This window comes from Sceloporus occidentalis, unplaced genomic scaffold (assembly GCF_023333645.1).
Source record: "Sceloporus occidentalis isolate IW3139 unplaced genomic scaffold, rSceOcc1.0.p SCAF_172, whole genome shotgun sequence".
NCBI lineage: Eukaryota > Metazoa > Chordata > Lepidosauria > Squamata > Phrynosomatidae > Sceloporus > Sceloporus occidentalis.
In genome coordinates, this window is record NW_028317152.1 from 261,923 (window position 1) to 286,691 (window position 24,769).

The 24,769-nt window shown below is 43.5% G+C and overlaps 1 protein-coding gene across 1 annotated transcript in view; it reads left to right on the forward strand.

The window, feature by feature from the left end:
• The first annotated feature begins 2,620 nt into the window (after window positions 1-2,620).
• The window catches only part of LOC149279306 (nuclear factor NF-kappa-B p100 subunit-like), a 65,974-nt gene continuing 43,825 nt past the window's right edge, over window positions 2,621-24,769 (forward strand). The window contains exons 1-7 of the mRNA XM_089501328.1: window positions 2,621-2,835; window positions 3,261-3,280; window positions 12,538-12,578; window positions 13,510-13,608; window positions 13,970-14,121; window positions 14,393-14,502; window positions 16,689-16,847. Of these exons, the coding sequence (XP_089357454.1) occupies window positions 2,621-2,835; window positions 3,261-3,280; window positions 12,538-12,578; window positions 13,510-13,608; window positions 13,970-14,121; window positions 14,393-14,502; window positions 16,689-16,847 (796 nt within the window). The remainder of the gene's footprint in view (window positions 2,836-3,260; window positions 3,281-12,537; window positions 12,579-13,509; window positions 13,609-13,969; window positions 14,122-14,392; window positions 14,503-16,688; window positions 16,848-24,769) is intronic.

Here is a 24,769-nt window from a genome sequence, read left to right on the forward strand (position 1 = left end):
TCAGCTGAACCGACTGATCGTAAGACGGGAGCATGCGAAGGTGACGCGCCTTGAGGCGTTGCAGGGCACGATAATGCAAGGGAGCCGGGAAAAACGCCTGGATAGACGCTGATAGGAGACCCACCACCCGGGCGAGGAGCCGAAGGAAACAGGAGTCTCTGCGGAGGAGAGCACGGATCTCTTTCCAAATGGCCACAATTTTGGGTCTGGGTAGTCTAAGAACGTCCTCCCTCTATCTCGAAGAAGAAGAGAATGCGTTGAGAGGGGGACAGCTCGGACTTCAGCGTGTTGACGACAAAACCTAGCTGGTGAAGGGTTTGGACTGCAAAGTCCGTGTGAGAAAGGAGGGTCTCCCTGCGATTGGAGAAGAGGAGGATGTCGTCTAGGTAGACGATACACCTGATGCCCCTGGAGCGGAAAAGTGCCATCACTGGTTTGAGCAGATTGGTAAAGCACCAAGGGGCTGAACTGAGGCCGAACGGGAGAGCCTTGAACTGCCAGACACTTCTGCCCCAGCGAAATTGAAGGAAATGTCTGTGATCTAGGTGAATCGGAACGGACAAGTAAGCGTCCGTGAGGTCCAGCCTGGTGAACCAGTCGCCATGAGATCCCGCAGGAGATGGATACCCTCCATTTTGAAGTGACGGTAGACCACAAAAGCGTTGAGGGCCCGAAGATTGATTACCGGGCGAAACTCTCCGGATCACTTGCGAACCAGAAAGATCGAGCTCAGGAAACCGATGGGTCCCTGTGCCCGTTGGATAGCCCCCTTGTCGCACAGAGCACGAAGCTCCTTTTCCACCAGGGCCTGATCGGCCGCGGACCTGCGGCACGGGGGGGACAAAGTCGATCTGAAAACCCCGGACTGTCCGGAGGATCCAGTTGTGGGAAAAAAAGGGATATCCTGCCCCCAACCCGAGGAGGGGAAGAAGGGTAAAAGGAAATTTGACTTACCGTTCCCGGAGCGCCCTCTGGAATAGCCGGAAGCACCTCTGCCTCTAGGACCACCGCGTTGGACTAAGGGCCTCTGCTGGAAAGGGTTCCTGTAGGACGATTGGCCCTGGAAAAATGAACGGGAGCCTTGAAGCGAAGAACGGCTGGCGACCCGGCCCCGCGTTCGTCCAGCCCTGCCGGAAAAACGAGGTCCAGCTTAAAAAAACCTTCCGCATGGACAACTTGTCCTTGTTCCAAGAAGTCAAGAGAGACACATGCCGGTTCAACTCCTTAACAAAGACGTCCCCGAAGAGCAAGCCGTTAGCGGCCGCGCCTAAATCCTTGGTGCCGAGCTCAGCTAGGCGGGGGTCCATACGTAGCCAGGCTGCTTTGCGCCTTTCCGTCGCGATGGCGACATTGGCATTGCCTAAGAGACACACCACGCGAAGTGCCCAGTCTCTAATGGTCTTAGGGTCCAGGGGAGTGGCCTGGAGAAAAGCCCTGTCCACCAAAGATAGGATCTGTTTAACTGGGCCGACCAAATCCAAAAGTTTGTCTTGGGCCGATTTTAAGCCCTGTTCCAGGCCCCTTCTAAGGTCTTATTTGCAGCCAGTAGGGTGACCGCGTTGGGGTCGAAGTCGGGGGTAACCGCAACCTTGTCCGGAATGCAAGGGCGGGGCATTCGGCCCTGAGTTTGTTGCGAACTTCCCTAGGAAGGGGTTTACGCAACCATTTATGGATATATAGGGCAATATGCTCAGGCGGAGCCCATTCGGTTGCCCTGGGATGGCGCATGGAGGTGGGGTCAAAAAGGGAGGATCTGGTAGGATCCAGAACCGGCAGGTCCGTGGACGCCATATGTTGTGAGGCGGATGCGCCTGGGGTGTGCTGGAGGTCGGTCAGGTGGGGCTCATCCACCAAGTACTCACGGATGAAACGTGAGTCTAAATCTCTGGACGAGGCCAGATTCATTGAGGCCTCAGATTCATTGGAAGAATCAGCCCGCCACTCATCCACAAGAGATAACGGCTCCTGCAGCAAACTGTCCTCGCCAGCCAGCCGGCGGCTGGAAGTATGGGGAGCCTCAGATAATTTTGGGCGCTTGGCGGGGGCCTTGCCTTTACCAGCGGACACGCTGCTGCCCTTCCACGGGCGTTTAACATTGGCATTCTCCTCGTCTGATTTGTCAGAGTCAGATTCTGAGGGAACGGTAACAGACTTAGGGGGTGCAGGTGTCAGCCCTTGAGCTAAATTGGCTGCCATTTTTTACATAAATGAATCCATGGAACTAGAGAATTTTGTCTCCAACCAGGCCATAAAGGCATCCTGAGAAGGAAGGTTATCCTGAGACATTGTATGGCACAAAATATTAAATCTGACCAGCAAACAGGGGGCTCACCCAGAAATGCCTATATACTTCACAGGGCCTCAGCCTGGAGATGGCAGCAATATATACTTCACAGGGGCTCAGCCTGGTAATATATATAAAAATAAATGCACACCGAGAAACTCCAAAATCGTAACATACACCAGCAGGGTTCACCCTGACTCTTCCGAGGAAATGAACTAAACGCCGCACGCCGGCAGGAACGCCGCAATAAAAGGAGGCTGATGCAGGGAAAAACAAGATGGCGTCTAGAACTCGTGGAAAACCAAGAAAACGCGAGATCCGAACGCCAAACCCAAGATGGCTGCCGCCACTACACAGGCAGTGATGGAGAAAGCAAAGATGGCCGACGAACGAGAAAACCCAAGATGGCGGCGAGGTCTCACAATACGAGACCTCGCCGCGAGACCAAGATGGCCGCCGGAGGGATACAAAGACGCCGACCTCCTGCAAAATGCGGGAGAAACCGGCGAGACGGCAGCCGGCAAAGATGAGAAACGGGGCTGCCACGACAGGTAGGGGGCGAGAAACAAGTAACCCCCGAAGTGGAGGAGGAACGACACCGGACACGCACAGGGCAAGGGTCAGACCTCTAAGCAAGAGGAGAAGCACCAATAAAGATAATAACAATAAGAGATAAGAAGCAAATATAAAATATAATAATGCCGAGAAAAAGCACCACAAAATAAATTAGGGTGAAGGAAAACTCCCAATATGATATTGACTGACCTGTCAGCCGTTAGTGAGCAGCAAAGAAAGAGGAAGATGGGGGATCGCTCAGGGTTTATATACCTGCCTTATGCTGTTTTCTATTGGTTGTTTGTGTTCGTTCATTAACTCTTTCTTTGTTGCTGTTGGTGACAGTAAAGGAAGTAATGCAAAATAGGAAGCCTCCTGTCTTTAATAAAATTATAAATTTTTTTCACACGTTGTACTTCAGGTATGAATTTACCCCTCCTGGTATATGTCCTTGAGCGCAATGATACCCCACATGCATGGGTTTGTTGCGTTATTTGGGAGGTAAAAGGCCACCTTTGTGAGGTGGCCAATTCAATTTACCCCATCAAATCATTTTTTTTTTTAAAACTAGGCACCCTATGCGCATTTATAATGCCAATATTTAAAGTCTTTCCACGCCGGAATTTATATATATATATATATATATATAATTAGGGCTGCAGCAATGAATCGATAAATCGTTGTCAACGATTTTCATAATCAATTAGTTGAATCGATTTTTATCGATTTATAAAATTATGTTCTTCAGAGCAAATGCTCTGAAAAACTCCCTTCTATAATCCGATCTCTATAACTCTAGAATCCAGACCCCCCCCCCCCCCCCTCAAAGCTGCAGGAGACCTGGATCCTCTCTGCCACCCGGTGAGGGTCTGTGCAAAACACGCAGACATCTTTCGCTTCTCCCCTCCACTTCCGTCGGGGCTTCTATTACTGAACCCGGCGTCACGTGACCTTCCGGTGCGGCTTCCATCATGGAAGCCCCAACGGAAGTGGAGGGGAGAAGCGGCTGTCTGCGCGCATCGCACAGACCCCTACCGGCTGCCGGAGAGGATCCAGGTCCCGTGAAGCGCTGCAGGGGATTTGGATTTTAGTGCGCGATGTGCGCAACCTCCGCTACTTCATCTCACTGCCACCTGCCCTACCAGGGGTTAATATATCAACAGAAGAAAAACAGGACAAGTAAGCAGCACTGGGTAAGTGTTATCTTTATTTTTATGCTCATTTGCCCTGTGTTTCTTCTGTTAATATATAAACCCTTGGTGGGGCAGGTAGAATTTTTGCGGGATCTATTATGTGCATTCTTTAATTTGTGTTTTTTATTTTTTGGTGTCTGTAATATTTGATTTATTGTTTATATTGTCCATATATTTATATATATATATTTATATTGTATTGTGTATTTATTTTTTGTCTATATTTAATAAATATAAAAAACCTATTTAGCGATGTCAGTTTTTCTTATATCAGGGGGGGGCATAAGACATATCAGGTGGGACAGTGGCATAAAGGGGCTATAAGGCGTATCAGGGGGCACAGTGGCATAAAGGGGCTATAAGGCGTATCAGGGGGGACAGTGGCATAAAGGGGCTATAAGGCATATCAGGGGCACAGTGGCATAAAGGGGCTATAAGGCATATCAGGGGGCACAGTGGCATAAAGGGGCTATAAGGCGTATCAGGGGGCACAGTGGCATGAAGGCACTATAAGGCATATCAGGGGGCACAGTGGCATCTCAGTGGCATATAGGGGTAAAAGGCATATCAGGGGGCATGGTGGCATATCAAGGGTAAAAGGCATATAGGGGGAAATAAGGCATATCAGGGGGGTACAGTGGCATATATGGGGCTATAAGGCATATCAGGGGGCACAGTGGCATATATGGGGCTATAAGGCATATCAGGGGGCACAGTGGCATATAGGGGGTATAAGGCATATTAGGGGACAGAGTGGCATATAGGAGGCATAAGGGGGCACAGTGGCATCTCTGACATATAGGAATGTATAAGGCATATATAGGGGCAGAGTAGCATATAGGGGGTATAAGGCATTTCTGGGACAGAGAGGCAAGCTGGGGGTGAGATGTGCATAACTGGGCAAAAAAAGTTTACATGAATATTTACTAGTAAAGCTTTTTTTGGTATTTTTGGGGCTCCATTGACCTTGCATTCCGATCGCTTCCTAAGCTGTTTTAGCCTGCCGCCATTTCCTCCCTGGATCCACGGCCAGCCTCACTGCATTAACAGCCCCTAAATTAACCCTGAACACCCCATTAACCATAACTGTTCCTAAATTAACCCAAAACACTTCATCAACCATAACTGTCCCAAAATTAACCCTGAAGACCCCATTAACCATAACTGCCCCTAAATGAACCCTAAACACCCCATTAACCATAACTGACCCTAAATTAACCCTAAACACCCCATTAACCATAACGGTCCCTAAATTAATTGCATGTACGCCAGATAAATTACCTAATAAATTGGTATTAATGGGGTCTTTAGTGTTTATTAGGGGCAGATATGGTTAATGGGGTCTTTAGGGTTAATTTAGGGGCAGTTATTGTTAATGGGGTCTTTAGGGTTAATTTAATGCTGAGGACTGAGGGTTAAATAATTAATTTAATAAAGTTAACTTAAGGTGCAGTTAGAGGTAAGGGGGGGAACTAAGGGGAATCTAAATCCTGGGGGCAGTGAAGATTAATCCTGTATTTATTTATAAAAGTATTGTGCCAGTAAGAATCTCTGAAGGGTTCGAATCCCTGAAGGACACTCTGCCTTCAGTGACATCACCAGAGTAGGCAGGCAGGAGGATTCAGATTCTAATGAAAGGGGCGGGGCCAATCGTCAGTGTGACTGCAGGGAGGGACTGGGAAGTAGTAACTTCTGTGAGTCACACTGATTGACCCATAGAATCGGATTCACATCTGATCCGAACTTCCCATCACTATTTTATAGATCAGTAAAAGAGTTTTCAAATAAAAGTAAGACATTTCCCCCCCCCCCCCCACATCCAAAATATGGTATTCTAAAGAAAGCCCTTCTTGACCCGAAAGAAACATTTCACTTGTGTGGGTTCCAGAGGCGTATATAGGGTATGGCAGCCATGGCACGTGCCCCAAGGGGGGCGCCGGTGAGCGGCTCTTAAATGCCGCTCACCGGCATTTTTTATTTTTTTTTTGATGCGGAGGAGAGAGAGGGGCGCCTAGCAACCGCTCGGCGCCCCTCATTCTCCTCCACGAGCCCTCTACCCCCATCCCGGTGCCGGCATTTCATGCAGAGCGCCGCAATATGCCGGCATATTGCGGTGCCCAGCAGTGAAGCAGCGGGCACCAGCGAGCGGCTTTTAAACACTGATGCGGAGGAGATAGAGGGGCGCCGAGCGGTTGCTAGGCGCCCCTCTATCTCCTCCGCATCAGTGTTTAAAAGCCGCTCGCTGGTGCCCGCTGCTTCACTGCTGGGCGCCGAAATATGACGTCATATTACGGCGCTCAGCAGTGAAGCAGCGGGCACCAACGAGCGGTGCAGGAAGACAGCAACATCCTGCTCCCGTCACTGGACTTCAAGGTGAGAGGGGGGGGGGTTTAAAAAGTGGTGAGGGAGGGAGGGGGGTTAAAAAGTGGTAGGGGAGGGGGGGAGGGAGGTTAAAAAGTGGTAAGGGGGGAGGGGGGTTAAAAAGTGGTAAGGGAGGGAGGGGGGAGGGGGGTTAAAAAGTGGTGAGGGAGGGGGGTTAAAAAGTGGTGAGGGAGGGGGGTTAAAAAGTGATAAGGGAGGGGGGGAGGGAGGGGGTTAAAAAGTGGTAAGGGAGGGGGTGGGTTAAAAAGTGATGAGGGAGGGGGGTAGATATAAGTAAAGAGTGTGCATTAATGTGTGGATGCATTGAGTGAATGAGAGAGAGCATGAGTTAATGTGTGGATGAGTTGTCTGAATGAGGGAGAGCATGAGTTAATGTGTGGATGAGTTGTCTGAATTAAAGTGTGAATTAGTGAGTGACTGTAAAAGTGTTTGTGTATCATAGATGTATAATTGTGGAAGGGCAAAGATGGCACTAGCAGGAGGTTTGAGCCTTGGGGACCGAGATGGCACAGGCAGGGTGTATATGGGACACAGATGGCACTGGCCGGACTGTTTGGGGACAAAGTTGACTTGTGGTGGGCTATTTGGGGACAAAGATGGCAAATCTTATGTGTGTAATCTGGGTGCTGGCCAGGTTCTATGTGGGCAGTGTGGACGCCAGGGCTGGCTTTGGGGTGCAACCTGTGATCTATGCCTGTAATTTAGGGGGTTTTAAATATACCTTTAATGCCATGTTTTTATGTGAATTCTAATTGATCTTTACCTGCAAAGCTGGGTTTTTGTGTTATGCTTTAGATCCATATCTGCTATGCTATGTTTCCATACATTATTTATGTGTACCTGCAAATACAGGGTTAATATGTCTTATTCAGTTGATCTATACCTGCGATGCTACGTTTCATATATTATTATTGTATACCTGCAAATACAGGACTTGTATGTCTGATTCTGTTTATTTGATATATACCTTCAGTGCTGAGATCACAAGTGAATTTCAATTGATCTGGGTTTGCGTGTTGATCTATACCCGCTATCGGCAGCAGGGACTAATATGTGTTAAATATATATATATATATATATATAGGTAGCAGGGGCTAGTAAATGGGTTTTTATTTGGACAGGGGCGCAATTTCAGTGCTTGCCATAGGCGCTATTTTCAGTAGATACGCCTCTGGTGGGTTCAGTAAATGAGAGAGAGAAAAAATTCAGCTAAACGCGAGCACCGCAGAAATGTTAAGTCTTTTAAAAAAATAAATAAATCTGGGGCAGCAAAGACTTTCACTATGTATCTGCTGAAATATGCACACAAAATTCCCCTTCTTCCTTACACCTGGTCTTTGTGTATGCGAATGCGACTTGCTCTGTTTTTTTTTTTCCTGCACAGCTTCAGTGTATTTGAATACTTTGCTTCCCTGTATTGAATAGGGTGTGTTTTGGTGGTCATGTGACTTTGATGTAACTTCTGAGAGTGATGGTATTTTAGGGACTTTCCTGTACAGCTCCGACGTTCCTGGACTCTCCCCTATTTTACTTGCACGTACTATGCGCTCCTCTTATTCTTGCTGTATTCCCATTTTCTCCACAAAACAAAATACAAACAGAAAAAAAACTCTGGTTTCCTGTTTGCCAGTAACTTTAACTTAACAGTTGTATAGTCTCCCTGTATGTGCTAGAACTGTGTTCTATGTTCACCTGACTGTCGCACGTAGAGTTATCTGGCGTGTACCTTTTACTTACCTAGGGTATTTTCATTGGATCTAGCTCATGTTTCCTTGCAAAGCAGAGAGGATCTGACAGCTTATTCAGGTCTACGTATAGAATGGACATGTTTGATCATGTAAGTAGTTTGATATATTATTTCTCTCTGTAAAACGTTTTTAATTAACATTGTCTACTTGCTTAAATCTGTAGTTGTCTGTGTAACGCTAGAATTGCTACTTATATCTGTACAGAACTAGCAATGCTTTCTGTCGCTATTTCTTTTTTTTCTGCAAAATTTTCTGTATTAAATGTAAATTACTGTGAAACTTATACCTACCAGTTTTTTTTACCAATATCGGATTAAAAAAGACTTTTTAATAATTGTTAATTCATAGTTGTAGTTTTTGCAGGTTTTCACGCAGCTGTATGTGTTCTAGCTGTGCTATCTTAGTAACATCAACAAACTGGCTTCTTATCTTACTGCCTGTGGTAAATAATAGAATAGGTCAATCTTAACCACCCTGATGTGCTCGCTGACTAATGAAAGTCTATGGCAGAATAAACTTCATTAGAATTGCCATACATAGCTAATTGTGGTGGTTGAGCAGAAAAGTAGCACATAACTGAGAAGAATGGCAGCCTCTATGTCTGCAGATAAGATTATTCTGTCTATACTTACCTACTTAGCGTATTTTATTCTCAAGGAGAACATTTTTTCCCCATGAAGTTTCTATTTCATTTTTAAAATCTATTTGAGACTATAAACCTCAGAGCACAACAGAATAAACCCAGCAAGTGTTAAATGCATAGAAATTGATAACCATGGATATAGAAGTTTACATCTCTAAACAGAAATGAACAATATAATTATTGGTTTTAATTTTTTTCGTTAATTGCTTCTATCAAACAGTCTGTCATGAACTTTAGCTGGACCTGTTTAATTTATCAATAACTTTTTTAATACATTTTGTCATTGCATCATACCAAATATACCTTGGGGGTTTATGTATAAAAGCAGATCTGATGTTGATTTTTTTTTAAATCCTATCACCGTAGCAATTTTCCTGACAATTGGTTGTAAGTTCTTGCTTATCTGTATTTTAAATTACCTATCCAAGCATAAATGTGTGTTGTGATTTCCTGTTGCCTCCCTAGGGATTGTTTTGTTTGTTATCAAACAGCCCATCTCCAGGTAATCTACAGTATTTCTCAATTTCAGTTATATGAAAGGAAGTTTTTGGAGTGTCATAAAAGCTCAGCAGTACTTTCCCTTGGTCTTGATAATCATTATGCATACAATTGCTGCCTTCATTTTCTGTTTTGGGTTGAATAATGGAGTCCATACCAGGCATACTTTCTGTTCCTCTTACTATTAGTTAGCTGTTGTTACAACTATGAGTCTGTACACTGAAGTCAAGCTATCAGACAGTGTCATATCAGTGGTTAAGCCACGAGACACTTTTTGTTTCAGACAGACGGTTTTTGTTTTAGATTAGCATTAGGTGTATAAGAACTGCAAACGTCTATATCTTTAAATTTCCACAAATTTCCACAGTGAAATCACACCATAAAAAACTCTGCCTAATCCAGTCAAAATTGTATCATTACATTATCTGGATTAGGCAGAGTTTTTTATGGTGTGATTTCACTGTGGAAATTTGTGGAAATTTAAAGATATAGTGCCCCAAATATCAGTGTGTGTGTGAGATATGTGCATTGTAACTGTATTGGTCAAATGGGGGAATTTTGTTTAACCCCATGTAGAATGCAGACTAATGCCAGTTTCTAACTACTGGGCTGATATTTAGGGTGCTATATCTTTAAATTTCCACAGTGAAATCGCACCATATTGTAAAATATTATAAGGGGGTATATGTGACACTACTGTACCTTTTGGTCCAATGTGAGTTTTTTGTAATGTATGCTGAAATGTTAGAAAACGTAATTTGCTGGCAATGGTCTGCTATTTACCTTTAATTTGTTTAATAAAATTATATAATTTTGTAAGGAGATATATACATATATATATATATATATATATATATATATATATATATATATATACATGCCTACTCCCGTCAAAATTTTATCATTACATGTTCTTATCCACCTAATGCTAATCTGAACCAAAGCTGTCTGTGAAACAAAAATTGTCTGGTGGCTTGACCATTGATATGAAACTGGACTTAAGTGTCAGTACTTACTGGGGTTTCATGTAATGTTTTATGATTAAAATTTGAAAGCAATCTGTCATCTGTTATTCAGGCTTTGATTACCTCTTGCTCTTAAAGTACATCCTGTTGATACTTTAGATTTTCTGTATATTCGGTGTTTTGAAGAGGACACACCCTAAAACATAGGCTTTTGGTTAAATAAATATGTTTTATGCATAATTCAAGATAAGGCAAAATTTCAGCCAGAAATTTTTATTGGACCACAACAGTTTATGGTAACAGAGGTTGTAATTTAGAGATGGGAAAGACACACATGTTTCGCAACCCTGACTTATATTTCAAGAACAGCAGGCATCCAGCTTTCCTGTGATGTTGGGTCAATACTGATTTGTGATGCTGGCTAAATAAACTGGTATAATAAATCTAGGAATGTAGCCTGTATTATTGCCTATAGAGCACTGGGCCTAGAAGAATGTGTAGATACATTATATATTTGATCCATAAACTTGGCATGGCTGGAGGATGTTACAAGCACCCTGTAAGGATATACCACACTGAAAGTATAGCTTGCTTGGTACAGCTTGGTTCATATCTTCCATCGACTGCTCTTGAGCACTGGCAATAAATATACATACAATTGTAATAAATTGCCATCTACAGCATATCCTAAGAACCAATTTCACACTTACACATGGTGTTAGGTGTAAGTATGTTGTCTGATTTAACAATTGTCACTGTTCTTATGATGCCTTTGTACCTGGATGTTGCATTTTCAGTATCCCTTTGAGTCAGAGTGTGCGACAGGACTCCCTATAAAGTGCCCATCTCTTTTACAAACATTTAGCTTACTAGGCACATGTATGTTTTGATGTTGCCTCATGCTAATCAGATCTGCCTTTTTCATCCTTTTATTAGCTTAAATTTAAAAAGGAGGGGAACAAGAATGATGTGTCTTATTCAAAAATGTTCATAGAGGATCACGATATTGAGAATCGTAAGTAAATATAGAAATTAAGATGCAGCAGCAATGTTCTTTACTTTGCACATTTTGTGTAGATACGGCCAGGGTTAGATAAAATGGGCAAGGTTTGATGGCCCATCTAGTTCTTGCACTCTCGCAGTAAATAAAGAAAAAGAATTATTCTTTATAACGCTAAAGAATAAAAAGTAGTCAGCAATCCAACTCCCATGACACACAGGCAAGTAATGTGCTAATCGTTCAACAACAAATACATGTTTGCATGTAATTCTTAATTTACTCATGACAAATGTTTCTTTCAATGTCTGCTTTTCTATGCAGATCAAAGCAAACCTCCAGTTGAGCCAATAAGACAGTATTTGCTTGATTATAAGATGACGCCCCCCAAAATCTGAATATTAATTTAGGAAAAAAAAGAAAAAGCCTGAATATAAGACGACCCCTCTTTATGCCACTGTGCCCCATGATATGCCTTTTGACCCCCTATGTACCACTCTGCCTCCAGAAATGCCTTATACCCCTATATGCCACTCTGGCATTTAGGGGGGTTAAAAGGCATATTTTGGGGCAGAGTGGCATATAGGGAGGTATAAGGCAATTCAGGAGGCAGAGTGGCATTAAGGGGGTTAAAAGGCATATCATAGAGCACTCTGCCTACAGAAATGCCTTATGCCCCCTATTTAACCTCCCCCAAACTCAGGAGAGTTGAAAGTCTCTCTTCATTGGCTGAGACCCCCTTCACTCAGACGTCTCATTTCAGGACAATGCATATAGGGGGTTAAAAGGCATTTCTGGAGGCAGAGTGGCATATAGGGGGTTAAAAGGCATTTCTGGGGGTAGATGTGCATAACTGGGGGGGGGGTTGGCAAATAAAAGGAAAAGAAAACTAAAAAAAATATTTTTCTCAATCATAGCTTTTAGTAACTATGAAAAAATACTTTACATGAATTAATATTTACTATTAAAAAATGTTTCCTATAGGGTCATCTTATATTCAGGCTTTTTCTTTTTTTCCTAAATTAATGTTCAGATTTTGGGGGGTCGTCTTACAATCCTGGGGTGTCCATTAAAGAGCCTCTGAAGTATGAAAGTGGAAAGAAAATAAAAGCAATAAAAAGTTGCTGGAATTAGTACTGTAATAGCATAATTGTTAATATTTTTAATTCTTAATTATTTACTTCAGATTTCAACTGTTCTATACAAATGTGCTTTCAGGTAGAATTTCATAAGAAACTAAATTATATCATATGTTTTCTTTTCACTTTCCAGCAAATGGCCCATATATTGCTGTCATTGAGCAACCAAAACAGGTATGTTTTATATCGTAACTTACATTTAGGGTACAACTTTTCAAGCATCAGGTGCAGGATTGTTTAGAGCATCTTTGGTTTGTGACCCTCAATTAGTGAGATCACAGTATTTTGAGCTGCTATGAGGATGGGAATAAACAACCATTCACTTCCACTTTGTTTGTATGTCTTGAAGAGAATATTGAAAGACAGCCAGAGTTCCACTGTTCTGCAACTTTTTTGAATATTCACATCTATAAATCTTTTTCGGTATCCTCTGTGTCCTGGCAAAGCCTGGAGTATCTCAACACTACCTGAATATACAGCTTGATTTACCAAGTGCTAATCACGTACGACAATCTAGATGTATGACAAAACATTTAGAATGATGTCCTCGGCCAATTTATTTAAGCAGCAGTTTCTCAGTCTGCTTCCTCACACTTGTTATCGTCTGATGTCAATGTCAAAATGCAGGTAGCCCGAATCTGTATCCAAGCTTCACAGTCTTTAGAGTCTCTAGTAATTGGGGAAACATGACACTGTACCAGTGGTTAGAAGAGCTCCCAATGGACCCTTTGTACCCACCTCCCCAAAAACAGAGCCCCTTCCAAGGATAGGGCCGATAGTCTGTAGGGAGGAGGCTGGCCTCCAGGATCCCAGGGCATGGAGGCTTCTGTGACACTGCATAGTATATGCAAACAAACAAATATTTATATTTCACATGTTACCTGCATCTGAATTATGTATTAGTATTGGGATCAATAATTCAAGAGGAACTTCTGCTAAGCAACTGTTCTCTAGTATCCAGGTATTGTGCATTGAAATGTGCCTTGGTTACACAGTGCCTTGGTTACACAGCTATCGGCAAATGCAGTTCAAAAAAGTTTCATATTAAGCAGATGTCTGATTTTCAATAACCACTGGCCAAATAATGCCACACTTTGTTTCCTAGCGTGGATTCCGCTTTCGTTATGTATGTGAAGGACCATCACATGGAGGGCTGCCTGGAGCAACTAGCGAGAAAGGAAAGAAAACCTATCCTACTGTGAAAGTTAGTGCGTCCTATGTAAAACATGGGGAATTACCATATTATTGCTGAGTTGTCAAAAACCAAAAGTAACTTCAGATATATGGTGACACATGACACCCTGCCTGCACTATACACACATGCTTCACATAAAAGGTATTGTGCATATGTAGCCCGAAAAGGTTGGTCAGGTGGGACATGAGCCCCGATGTCAGGACTTTCCATACCAAACAGGAAAGTATGAAGAGAAATCTCTTGACCTTTACTTCGTCTGACCATTTTGTTACGTATTTCCGGGTATGCCTGTGTTTGTCCTGTTAAACAGTGCTCTCGTTGTTCCAGGTAAAATCTGTTTTGTTTATTGCATTTATACCTTTCTTTCTAGATCTTTAATTATATTGGTATGGCCAAGATAGAAGTAGACCTGGTTACTCATACTGACCCACCGCGCGTTCATGCGCACAGCCTAGTGGGAAAGCTGTGTAACGATGCTGGAAATTGTGTGGTGACTGTAGGCCCCAAAGACATGACAGCACAGTAAGTAATCTGTCAGTCTTGTTTTACTTCTTCTGTATCATAAGTTTATGTCCATACACATGCAAACGTGACTGTTGGATGAAGGTAGGTAAATTATGTAGTAGTTTTTGAAATAATACAAAAAAATAACAATATAATTATAGAAGAGAGTCTGTTTCTGAGGCTTATTCATAGTGGATCTCTGGAAAAGGCTGACTTGCTTCTGTGTTGTGTTGTACAATACGCAAGTAACCTAAGATTTTTTTTCTTTTTATAATTTTTTTTTTTGCAGGTTTAATAATCTGGGGATTGTGCATGTCACAAAGAAGAGCCAAACTGAGATTTTGAAAGAAAAAATGAAACAACAGATGCTGAGGAACCAGCTAAGAAAGACACTTACAGGTAGATGATTTAGTGTGGAAAATATCTAAAAATGTTGGGAAGATTAGGGGAAAACATTTTTTACAGTTTCACCTATACAAACTATATAAAACCAGTGCAAATGGAAAAAGAAACTACAAAAATGTGTTTAGGTATTTGTCCTGTTCTTGGAAACACCTCATGTGCCTTATGTTTTCATTTATTTTGTCACTTACAGGGTTAAATTCGAATGATACTCATGTTGAGACCAAAGAAACATTTAGCCCTGTCCCTGAATCTGCCTCTGGCAGCTGGGACGTGATCGCCCTTTAAACAGGAAGCTATGGGAAGGTGTTTGGTGACAAAGATGACTATGGAAAGCTGTTTAGTGACAGAGGGGGCACTGGGAAGCTTGGAACAAACATAGCACTGTTAAACTGTTGACAAATATGACGCTACTTGGGGACTGATTAACTGTTTGGATATAAATATGGCACTGTTTAGCTGCTTGGGAAGCACATGGCACCATTTAGCTGTTTGGGGACCAGGTTGGCACTTTATAGCTGGTTTGGTCCTGTTTGGGGACCAGGTTGGCACTGATTAGCTGTTTGGATATAAATATGGCACTGCTAAGCTGTAAGAAGCAACATGGCACCATTTAGCTGTTTTGGTCCTGTTTGGCGACCAAGATGGCACTGTTTAGCTAATTTTGGTTCTGTTCAGCCAGTGAAAGCCTAAATTCTGAAAATGTGACGGCAAATATGTCTTCACCAGTCTCAAGCATAACTTTGATGCATTGCACTCATCAAAGTAAGTGTCGCGCTTGCCCGCCCCCACCTTGCTGCCCTGCCACAATTACCTCTGCTCACTGCAAACCCGGGAGTGAATCACAGCTTTATTTTACTGAGAGGGTGGTAGATGGAATATCTTCTTTTTATTTTCAGAAGTGGTAGAGACTAATACAGTGAGGAGATTTAAACATACATGGTATGGACATAAAGCTATCTAAATCTAATGCCATAAAAAGAGAATATCAGATGTTCACCAAAAACAGACAGCCACTTGGGAGCATCTGAGTTTTACTAGTAAATATTAATTCACATGTAAACTACTTTTTCTTATATAATAAAAACTATGATTGAGAAAATTATTTTTTTTGTTTTTATTTGTCAACCTGCCCCCCAGTTATCCACATCTGCCCACCAGATGTGCCTTATACCCCCTATATGCTCCTTTGCCTCCCTGATATTCCTTTTTAACCCCCCTATATGCCACTCTGCCTCCCTGATATTCCTTTCAACCCCCTATATGCCACTCTGCCTCCCTGATATTTCTTTTAACCTCATATATGCCACTCTGCCTCCCTGATATTCTTTTTAACCCCTTTATGCCACTCTGCCTCCCTGATTTTCTTTTTAACCCCCTATATGCCACTCTGCTCCCTGATATTCATTTTAACCTCCTATATGCCACTCTGCCTCCCTGATATTCTTTTTAACCCCTATATGACACTCTGCCTCTAGAAAGCCCTTATACTCCCCCTATATGCCACTCTTACCCTCCCCTGACTTACCAGTGCTTCCATAGACTTTTCCCCCGTGCTTCAGATTTCTTTGTATGTAGTGTGGGCAGCCGGTGGAGTTTCTGCACGATGTGCAGAACCTCCACTGCTGCTGCCAGAGTACCGGAAGGTCATATGACGTCATAAAGAGAGCAGGATCCAGGTCCCCTGCAGTGCTGCAGGGGATCTGGATCTTAGTCTTGTAATCAGATCTCTATTTGAGGTCTGATTAGAAGACAACCTCGAATATAAGACGATGGTTATTTTTCAGAGCAATCTATTTGTACTTTTTTTGTGTCTGATAACTACATGTTAAAATTCATGTTACTTGACTGAAGTCTTATTGGGGCAAAATTTGATTTAATAAAGAAACTGCAGGATTCAGTTTTAAAACATGTTTTAGTTTGGTTGATGTGCCTAAGATATATTTGGTCGTTACAATATGTGTTATGTAAAGAGTTGCTGTTCTAAATGTGTCACTATTATGCATGCTGGTCCTTGGAGTACTTGGTCCTTAGTTGCTATACTTAAAAATTGAAATCTTTTGTGCAAAATTTCTCAAAAATATGCTGATATTTTTTTCTCAAATTCACTAGTGACAGCTATTAGACATTATTTTCTCCTGCATTTGTTTTGTCTAAATATTAGTGTCGTTTTATCTCAACAGAGATGGAGGAAAAAATGATTGATCAGGAAGTGAAAGAGCTGAAGAAAGTGACAGACTTGAGCATTGTGCGGCTTCGGTTTACGGCGTACCTGCCCGACAGCAATGGTGCCTTCACACTGCGCTTAAAGCCAGTCATTTCAGATCCCATTCACGACAGCAGTAAGTAGAATGTTGTCTTCATTATAATGTATGGTACATGAACTGGTTGATACAGCTACCTAGCTAAGTGTAAGGAGAATGAGTGCGAGTTGAGCCTTCGGCTTTTCTTCCAGTTTCACATATGAGTCTAGGTTGGCTTGTGCTTAGGGCTGCAACTAACGATTATTTTAATAATCGATTAGTTGGCCGATTATTTTTTTCGATTAATCGGATCAAAAATGCTAATTTTTTTTATTTAAAATAATGTAAGAAAAAACTTACAATTTACACTTTCATGTCTTTATCACAATGGCATTTCTCTATTCACCTTCTTATTTTACCGACATAATAATAAAAGTTACAAGAACCCAAACACAGTGTTTCTCAAACTAGGTTTTAAAGTTATTAGTAAATATTAATTCATATGTTAACTATTTTTCATATTTAATAAAAAGTATGAAAAAAAAAGCCTTGTTTATATTTTCTTTTATTTACCAAACTGCCCCCAGTTATGCACATCTGACCCCCAGCTTGCCACTCTGCCCCCAGATATGCCTTATACCTCCTATATGCCAGAGATTCCACTGTGCCCCCTGATATGCCTTATACTCCTTATATGCCAGTGATATGCAACTGAGCCCCCTGATATACCTTTTACCCCCAGATATGTCTTATGCCCCCCTGATATGCCTAATATCGATATGCCTTATACCCCCCTATATGCCACTGTGCCCCCTGATATGCCTTATAACTTCCAATATGCCACTCGCCCCCATTTATGCCTTATACCTCCCTATATGCCACTGTGCACCCTGATATGCCACTCCGCCCCCCATAAATGCCCTGCACCACCCTGAAATTCATTATACTCCCTGATTCACCACTCTGCCTCCCCCAGATATGCCACTCTGCCTCCCTAAAATTCATTACACACCCATACACCACTCTAACACATCCTATACCTACACACATGTGAATAAAACAAAATGTGCTTCTGCCTATATGTAACTAAGCAACACCAAGCAACACAAATACTGGCTGTTATCGCCTCAGGCTAGGATAGCTTGTATAGCAACTTTGTTGTTGTTGGGATCCTAGGATAACTATTGACCAGTAGGTCAATAATTCAGCCTTTATATTAAGTTAATATGCCGGACCGGTGCGGGGAACTCTGATCTCTGACAGCCGGGGAAGGTCTGCGATGGACGCAGACAACCCCCGCTGCTAGCCACACCTGCCATGCTATTCCCCCACATTTCCATGCAATCTGAAACTCTCATTCACAAACATTCATCATAAACTACAGCATAACACCTATCACTCTCACACACTTACTAATATTTTCCTACCTTTCCTCTGTCACTGTCACTTTTCCTCTTCCTCTTCTTCTTCTGTGTCCCGTCCTTCCGGTCCAGAGAGCGCGGAAGACGGTGGGCGTGGCTTCAGTGTTGTGCGCCAGGATTTGACATCAAGTCCCGACGCACAGCCAAAGTTGCCGCGCGCAACGTTTTTGGAGGCGTGCCAGCACCCCTCAGTGAGCGGCACCCCGGGCGGACCCCCCGAAAGGTACGCCACTGGCACGACCCCTGGCCCAGCCCGCCCCTGCCTCCCTCCACAACTCAAACATACTCCCATGAGTCCTCGGCCTTAAAGGATTAAAGTCACAAGCCTCCCCGTGGCATCTTGGCCTGGCAGTTGGGTGGCTGCCTGCAGATGTGTTGGCAGGGCTAGACCAAATGATATAAGGCCCCCCGGCCGGATGTTCCCTCACCCATCCTGTACACAGAACATTTTTTGGATATCATTTAACTCAAACATATTAAATGGACAATATCATAAAAATCTTTTGCCAATTAATTTGTCTTGATAATGTAGTATTGCTTTTGATGTGTTCTATTTTCTGAAACTTTGCCCACTCAGGAACTAACAAGATTTGGATAGAGTGTCTAACCACATCATGTGTCACTAAGTACACATTTAGCCAAATCTTTGTTTAATCATCATTCTACTAGTCCATTGTACACATTGCATACCTTTCCAGGAAAGATTGGGCTTTCTTTTGATACCATTTTTAAGACCACCTTTAATATTGATTGGACCCTGGGCTAGCATTTGCTTGCCCCAACACAGGTTCCCTAGTATATGTAATCACGCCCTTCACTCCAACACCACAACCCCCCCACACACAAAAAAAATCAAATATACTTGCCACATTGAGTCTGCATACTAGGAGGAGAGTGTCAGAGTAAGTGCTGACCTGAAACGGAAGTGCTCAGGGCCAGCTTTAGGTGTTTAGGCACCCTGGTGGTGCCCCCCCTCTGTCATCACCCCTCCTCTGTCATCACCCACAGAGTCCCGTTGTCCCCTCCTTCACTGTGCCACACCTCTATTTTCCTCCTTCATATAGTTCCCTCACTGTCTGAGCAACACAGAGGTAAACTGCATTCAGTTGCAACCCCTGTGATTGTGGTTGTTATGGGCCCAATGCGCCCTTTTGCCCTGCATTAAAGATGCCCTGCCATCTTTATAACTATAGCACAACATATATTATTAAAAAAGTACATTAAAAATAGAAAAAAATTAAATAGTTGACAAAAAATACTCCACAATGTAATTATATGTTTCTTGGTTTTCAAAATACCTCATTTTGGCAGGCAACCGAGGGTATTTCCTAACACGTTTTGTTACAAGTTTCTCCCATAATTTGCAGTAGTATTTTCAGAAATAACCATATGCATGTTTTTTTGTGGTGTTTGCACTATAAAGGCCATACATCACAGCATGGCAGTTACAGGTTCCAAATTTGTGGTGTCTCCAATAGCTCCAAATTATGGGAGACAGAAGGTTTTGATGCTATGGTAGCTCTTTCCCATCAGACTTCATAAGATGTTTCCGAAAGGCAACAGAGTGGTGCTGGAGAGATTGCGGCCCAAGAGGAAGGTTCATACACTTACAATATAGAGGAAGTGAAACAAAGGAACATTGCGTTAAATAGAAACAATCTTGCGGGATATGCTTCCAAGTAGAGCCCTGGGCGGGATTGTTTTCTTCATCCCGCTCCCACTGAATTTCTGACCATTACCAACCGCTCCCGCAACGCTCCCGTATACTAATTATTCACAGATACTCATTCATTCCCTCAAGCACACATAATCGTTAATACAAACTCCCCCACCCCCTTACCTGAACTGCAGATTTCCCACATGCTCCCGCAAGGCTGCCTTCGTGTTGCTCGCACACAGCGTCTCTTCTTTTGCCCCGCCCAGGGGATGCAGGAACGCAGCAGAGTCATGTGACGTGATGTAAATTCACGTGACTCCGCTGGGTTTCTGGGAGTTTGCACACTCCCGCAAGGCTGCCTTTGCATTGCTTGCACCAAGCAATGCGAAGGCAGCCCTGCGGGAGTGTGTGCACTCAGACACACATTCAGACACACACACTCAGAGACACACACATTAATTTTATATATTGCCAATATTGCCAGTATTTGAGAGGCCCATCCAGACTACCTAACTTTTGGGATATCTGATATGGGTCCTCTTTATCTTCCAGCGTTTTACTTTTTGTGCTGATTATGGGGCCGGAGCAGAGAGGGCACGCGAGAGGGGAAGATTGTGCAGCTCTAGGATTTATCGACGTATAACACGCAGGTAGGGTTTCAGCTTCATATTTTAGTTAAAGTGCATGTTATACGCTGATAAATACAGTAACACAATTTTGCCCCGACTAAGTAAAGGTTAGTTGACAAAACGTGTTTTTGTGCCTACAGAGTCACCCAATAATGTGATCATTTTGATGGAATGTACAGCTTGAAGTTAAGTCTCACCTTAAATGGCATTGGTGATTTATCAATACATGTTTTTCTGTGGGGTGTACACCTTTGAGGGATCTAATTTTATACAGTCAATCATAATTGGCATCGCTTATAGGAAGGCATTGGGCATTGTCTTTGAAATGTAAAAACTTATGAAGGCTTTTATAGCGTACTCTTTTCAAAATGCCTGGGAACAGAGGGGTCGCTAAAACCGGATGTTTACTCGAGTAAGGTCAAGTACTTTTTTCTTTTTATTTATTTATTTTTTTATAGTGCCTATCAATGAGGTAAATGCACAAAATGTTTTGCTCTCTATCAGATCAGTGGGGTACCAGATCTTGTGGCATGGTTGAGTCTGATTTTGCAGTCAGATATTGTGTGACATACTAGTTTGTAGGGCTGAAACAACGAATCGATAAAATCGATAATAATCGATAACGGAAATCGTTGTCGACGATTTCCGTTATCGATTAATCGAGTGATCGATTCGTTGTTGGCACTCGGCTCCTTTTACTTACCTCCGCGAGCGTTCCCCGCTTCCGCTTCCGCTACACGCTCCGCCTTCTCCGCCTTCTTTTAGTTGCGTGTGGCTCCGTTCGCACAGAGCGGTTCGCTCTGTGCGAACGGAGCCACTCGCACAGAGCGAACCGCTCTGTGCGAACGGAGCCACTCGCACAGAGCGAATCGCTCTGTGCGAGTGGCTCCGTTCGCACAGAGCGAACCGCTCTGTGCGAGTGGCTCCGTTCGCACAGAGCGGTTCGCTCTGTGCGAGTGGCTCCGTTCGCACAGAGCGATTCGCGGGGGTGGGGGTGGGGTTTCAGGGGATGCAGGGCAGAGTGGGGGTGGGGGGGCAGGGCAGAGTGGGGGTGGGGGGGGGCAGGGCAGGGTAGGAGACTGAGTGCAGGGCAGAGTGGGGGTGGGGATGCAGGGCAGAGTTGGAGACTGGGTGCAGGGCAGAGTGTGAGTGTGGGTGCAGGGTGTGAGTGTGGGGGCAGGGCAGAATGTGGGGGCAGGGCTGGGTGCAGGGCAGAGTTGGAGACTGGGTGCAGGGGCACAGTGCAAAGTGCTGGGTGCAAAGTGCCAGGGCTGGGTGCAAAGTGCCAGGGCTGGGTGCAAAGTGCCAGGGCTGGGGCAAAGTGCTGAGTGCTGGGTGCAAAGTGCCAGGGCTGGGTGCAAAGTGCCAGGGCTGGGTGCAAAGTGCTGGGTGCAGAGTGCTGGGTGCAGAGTGCCAGGGCTGGGTGCAAAGTGCCGGGTGCAAAGTGCCAGGGCTGGGTGCAAAGTTCTGGGTGCAAAGTGCCAGGGCTGGGTGCAAAGTGCCAGGGCTGGGTGCAAAGTGCCAGGGCTGGGTGCAAAGTGCTGGGTGCAAAGTGCCGGGTGCAAAGTGCTGGGTGCAAAGTGCCGGGGCTGGGTGCAAAGTGCCGGGGCTGGGTGCAAAGTGCCGGGGCTGGGTGCAAAGTGCCAGGGCTGGGTGCAAAGTGCCAGGGCTGGGTGCAAAGTGCTGGGTGCAAAGTGCCAGGGCTGGGGCAAAGTTTCTTGAACAGTAATAGTCCACCTCTTTTCAGAATGTTTGGGGTTATTTTGTTTCAGAAATATTGTGTTTGGGTTCTTTTACTTTGAAAATATTATTTTTTATTACATCATAACAAAATAAGAATGTTAATGTAAATTTTAAGTTGTTTTTTTAACATCCAGTTCATTAAATTATTTTAAATAAACAAAAAATTAGCATATTGTTTTTTTTTATCCGATTAATCGATTAATCGAAAAAATAATCGGCCAACTAATCGATTATTAAAATAATCGTTAGTTGCAGCCCTACTAGTTTGTTTCCAAAATTATATTTTTAGAAAACTCCTTGGTTAAGTCTACCGGATCTGTCAATGGCTTTGGGACAGCACGATTCTGCCGGGGTCCCATGGAAAATCTAACTTTTCTAATTTATTTATTAGATATTTGGAAAAAAGTGAAATCGTATACCGTATTTGCTCGATTATAAGACAAGGTTTTTTTCAGAGCAAATGCTCTGAAAAATAGCCCTTGTCTTATAATCAAGGTCGTCTTCTAATCAGATGTCAAATAGAGGTCTTACTATCCAGATCCCCCACTGCGCTGCATGGGACCTGGATCCTCCTGTCTGGTAACCTCAGCTGCTGTCGGCACTTCCACCAGCCGTCTATAACCAAGCTCCGGTGAAAGCGCGTGCAGCAGCGGAGGTTGTCCATGCACGTACCTTTCCCGGCCTAGCTTGCCCTCAGCATGGGGGTTGCGTCCTCCGCGCCGGGATAGCCCGCCCACTGTCAGGATATCATGTCCACTGCCGGGATAGCCTGCCCACTACCAAGGAAGCAGAGCCGGTTGGGGAGATCATGGATTTCTCTGTGACAAGCGGCGCTCCAGAAGCAAGACCGACCCGTCCTGTGCTGTCCCAAAGTCATTGATGTATCCGGTAGACTTACCTCTTTCATTTTCTGGAGGAGGAAGGGCCTAGCGGGGTCAAACACCGTTATTGCGTAATCCCGTGGGAGCTGCAGTAAGCACCTGCTGAGGCATCACAGTGAGTGAAATATGCCTTAGTTCAGGGGCGTCCAACTTGCGGTCCTCCAGCTGCTGCAGGAATACATCTCCCATGCTTCTCAGCCAGCCCCTTAGCTGAAAGAGCATTATGGGAGATGTAGTCCTGCAGCAGCTGGAGGGCCGCAGGTTGGACGCCCCTGCCTTAGTTGCTTGAGTGTGTGTCTTGGTTTGGAAGAGTCTGAGTGGGTATGTTAATGCCTGGGTAGGTAAGTGCCTGAGTGGGTAGGTAAGTGTCAGAGTGGGTATTTAAGTGGCTAAGTTGGTATATTAGTGTCTAGGTGTGTAAGTGTCGCCCTATATGCTACTATATGCTACTCTGTCCCATGATATGCCTTATATGGCATATAGGGGTATAAGTCATTTTTGGAGGCAGAGTGGCATATAGGTGGTTCAAAGGAATATCAAGGGGCAGAGTGGCATATAGGAGGGTAAAAGGGATATCAGGGAGGCAGAGTGGCATATATAAGGCATTTCTGGGGGCAGAGTGGCAAGCCTGTGGGAAGATGTGCATAACTGGGGGCAGAGTGGCAAATAAAAACAAAAAATATATTTTTCTCAATCATAGCTTTTATTGAATATGAAAAAATAGTTTACATGAATTAATATTTACCAGTAAAACTTTTTCCCCATAGGTTTGTTTTATAATCTGGCTTTTTCTTTTTTTCTTTAATTAATATTCAGATTTTGGGGGGGTCGTCTTATAATCGAACAAATACGGTACTTAAATGGAATTTTTTTGTAAGTTCATAGTAAGTTAAATTAGACCTAGCATTGCTGGTATTCCTAAATTTAATTCAAATCGATTTAGATTTTTTTCTGTTCAACAAATGTACTGAGTAGCTTGCCTACATGTGGCCCGCAAAACTTGGAGTTGGAGATTTCGGATTATTTGTAGACTTAGACGGAGTAGATTTACTGACTCTTACAACAATAAAATGTGCACATTTACTGAGACAGTTTAGACACACTGTTGGGATCTGGTTGTTTAATATCTAGATAATAGTGTTTTACACAAATAAAAGTAAACAGCTCTGTACCATTTCATTGTAAATTCCCCAATTATACCCCTATTAACCTAAGCAGACTACACACTGTAAATGATGCTGAAGCTCGAAAAGGCAGTGGAAATTTGAATATACATCATAAGAAAATGAGTAATCTAGAAAACACTGTTAGGTGGGTCTTTTCAAATGCATTTACTGCAAACACATTGGCTGTGCTTATGACCAAAGTAAAGTCCCAACTCTGTTACCATTATCAAGGAATGACTCTTTTTACTGCAGTTTACAGGGTATTTTCGGTCTTACAAATACTCAAAATCATTGAGTTAAGCATTGACTTTAAGTCCCCCATAAAAGTACTTTTATGATACGTATCACAGTAGTCTGGGTTGCTATTGTCGCGGCGTGCTGTGAGCCAGAGAACAATGTGGTCCCTATTAGCACGAAACAAACGAACACGTAGAAGCCAGACAAGGTTCTTTTGAAGTAGGCTGTTTTTTATTTGGTTGCATTTATAATTGATCAGAAATCTGCAGAACTAGAAAGAGTTACAA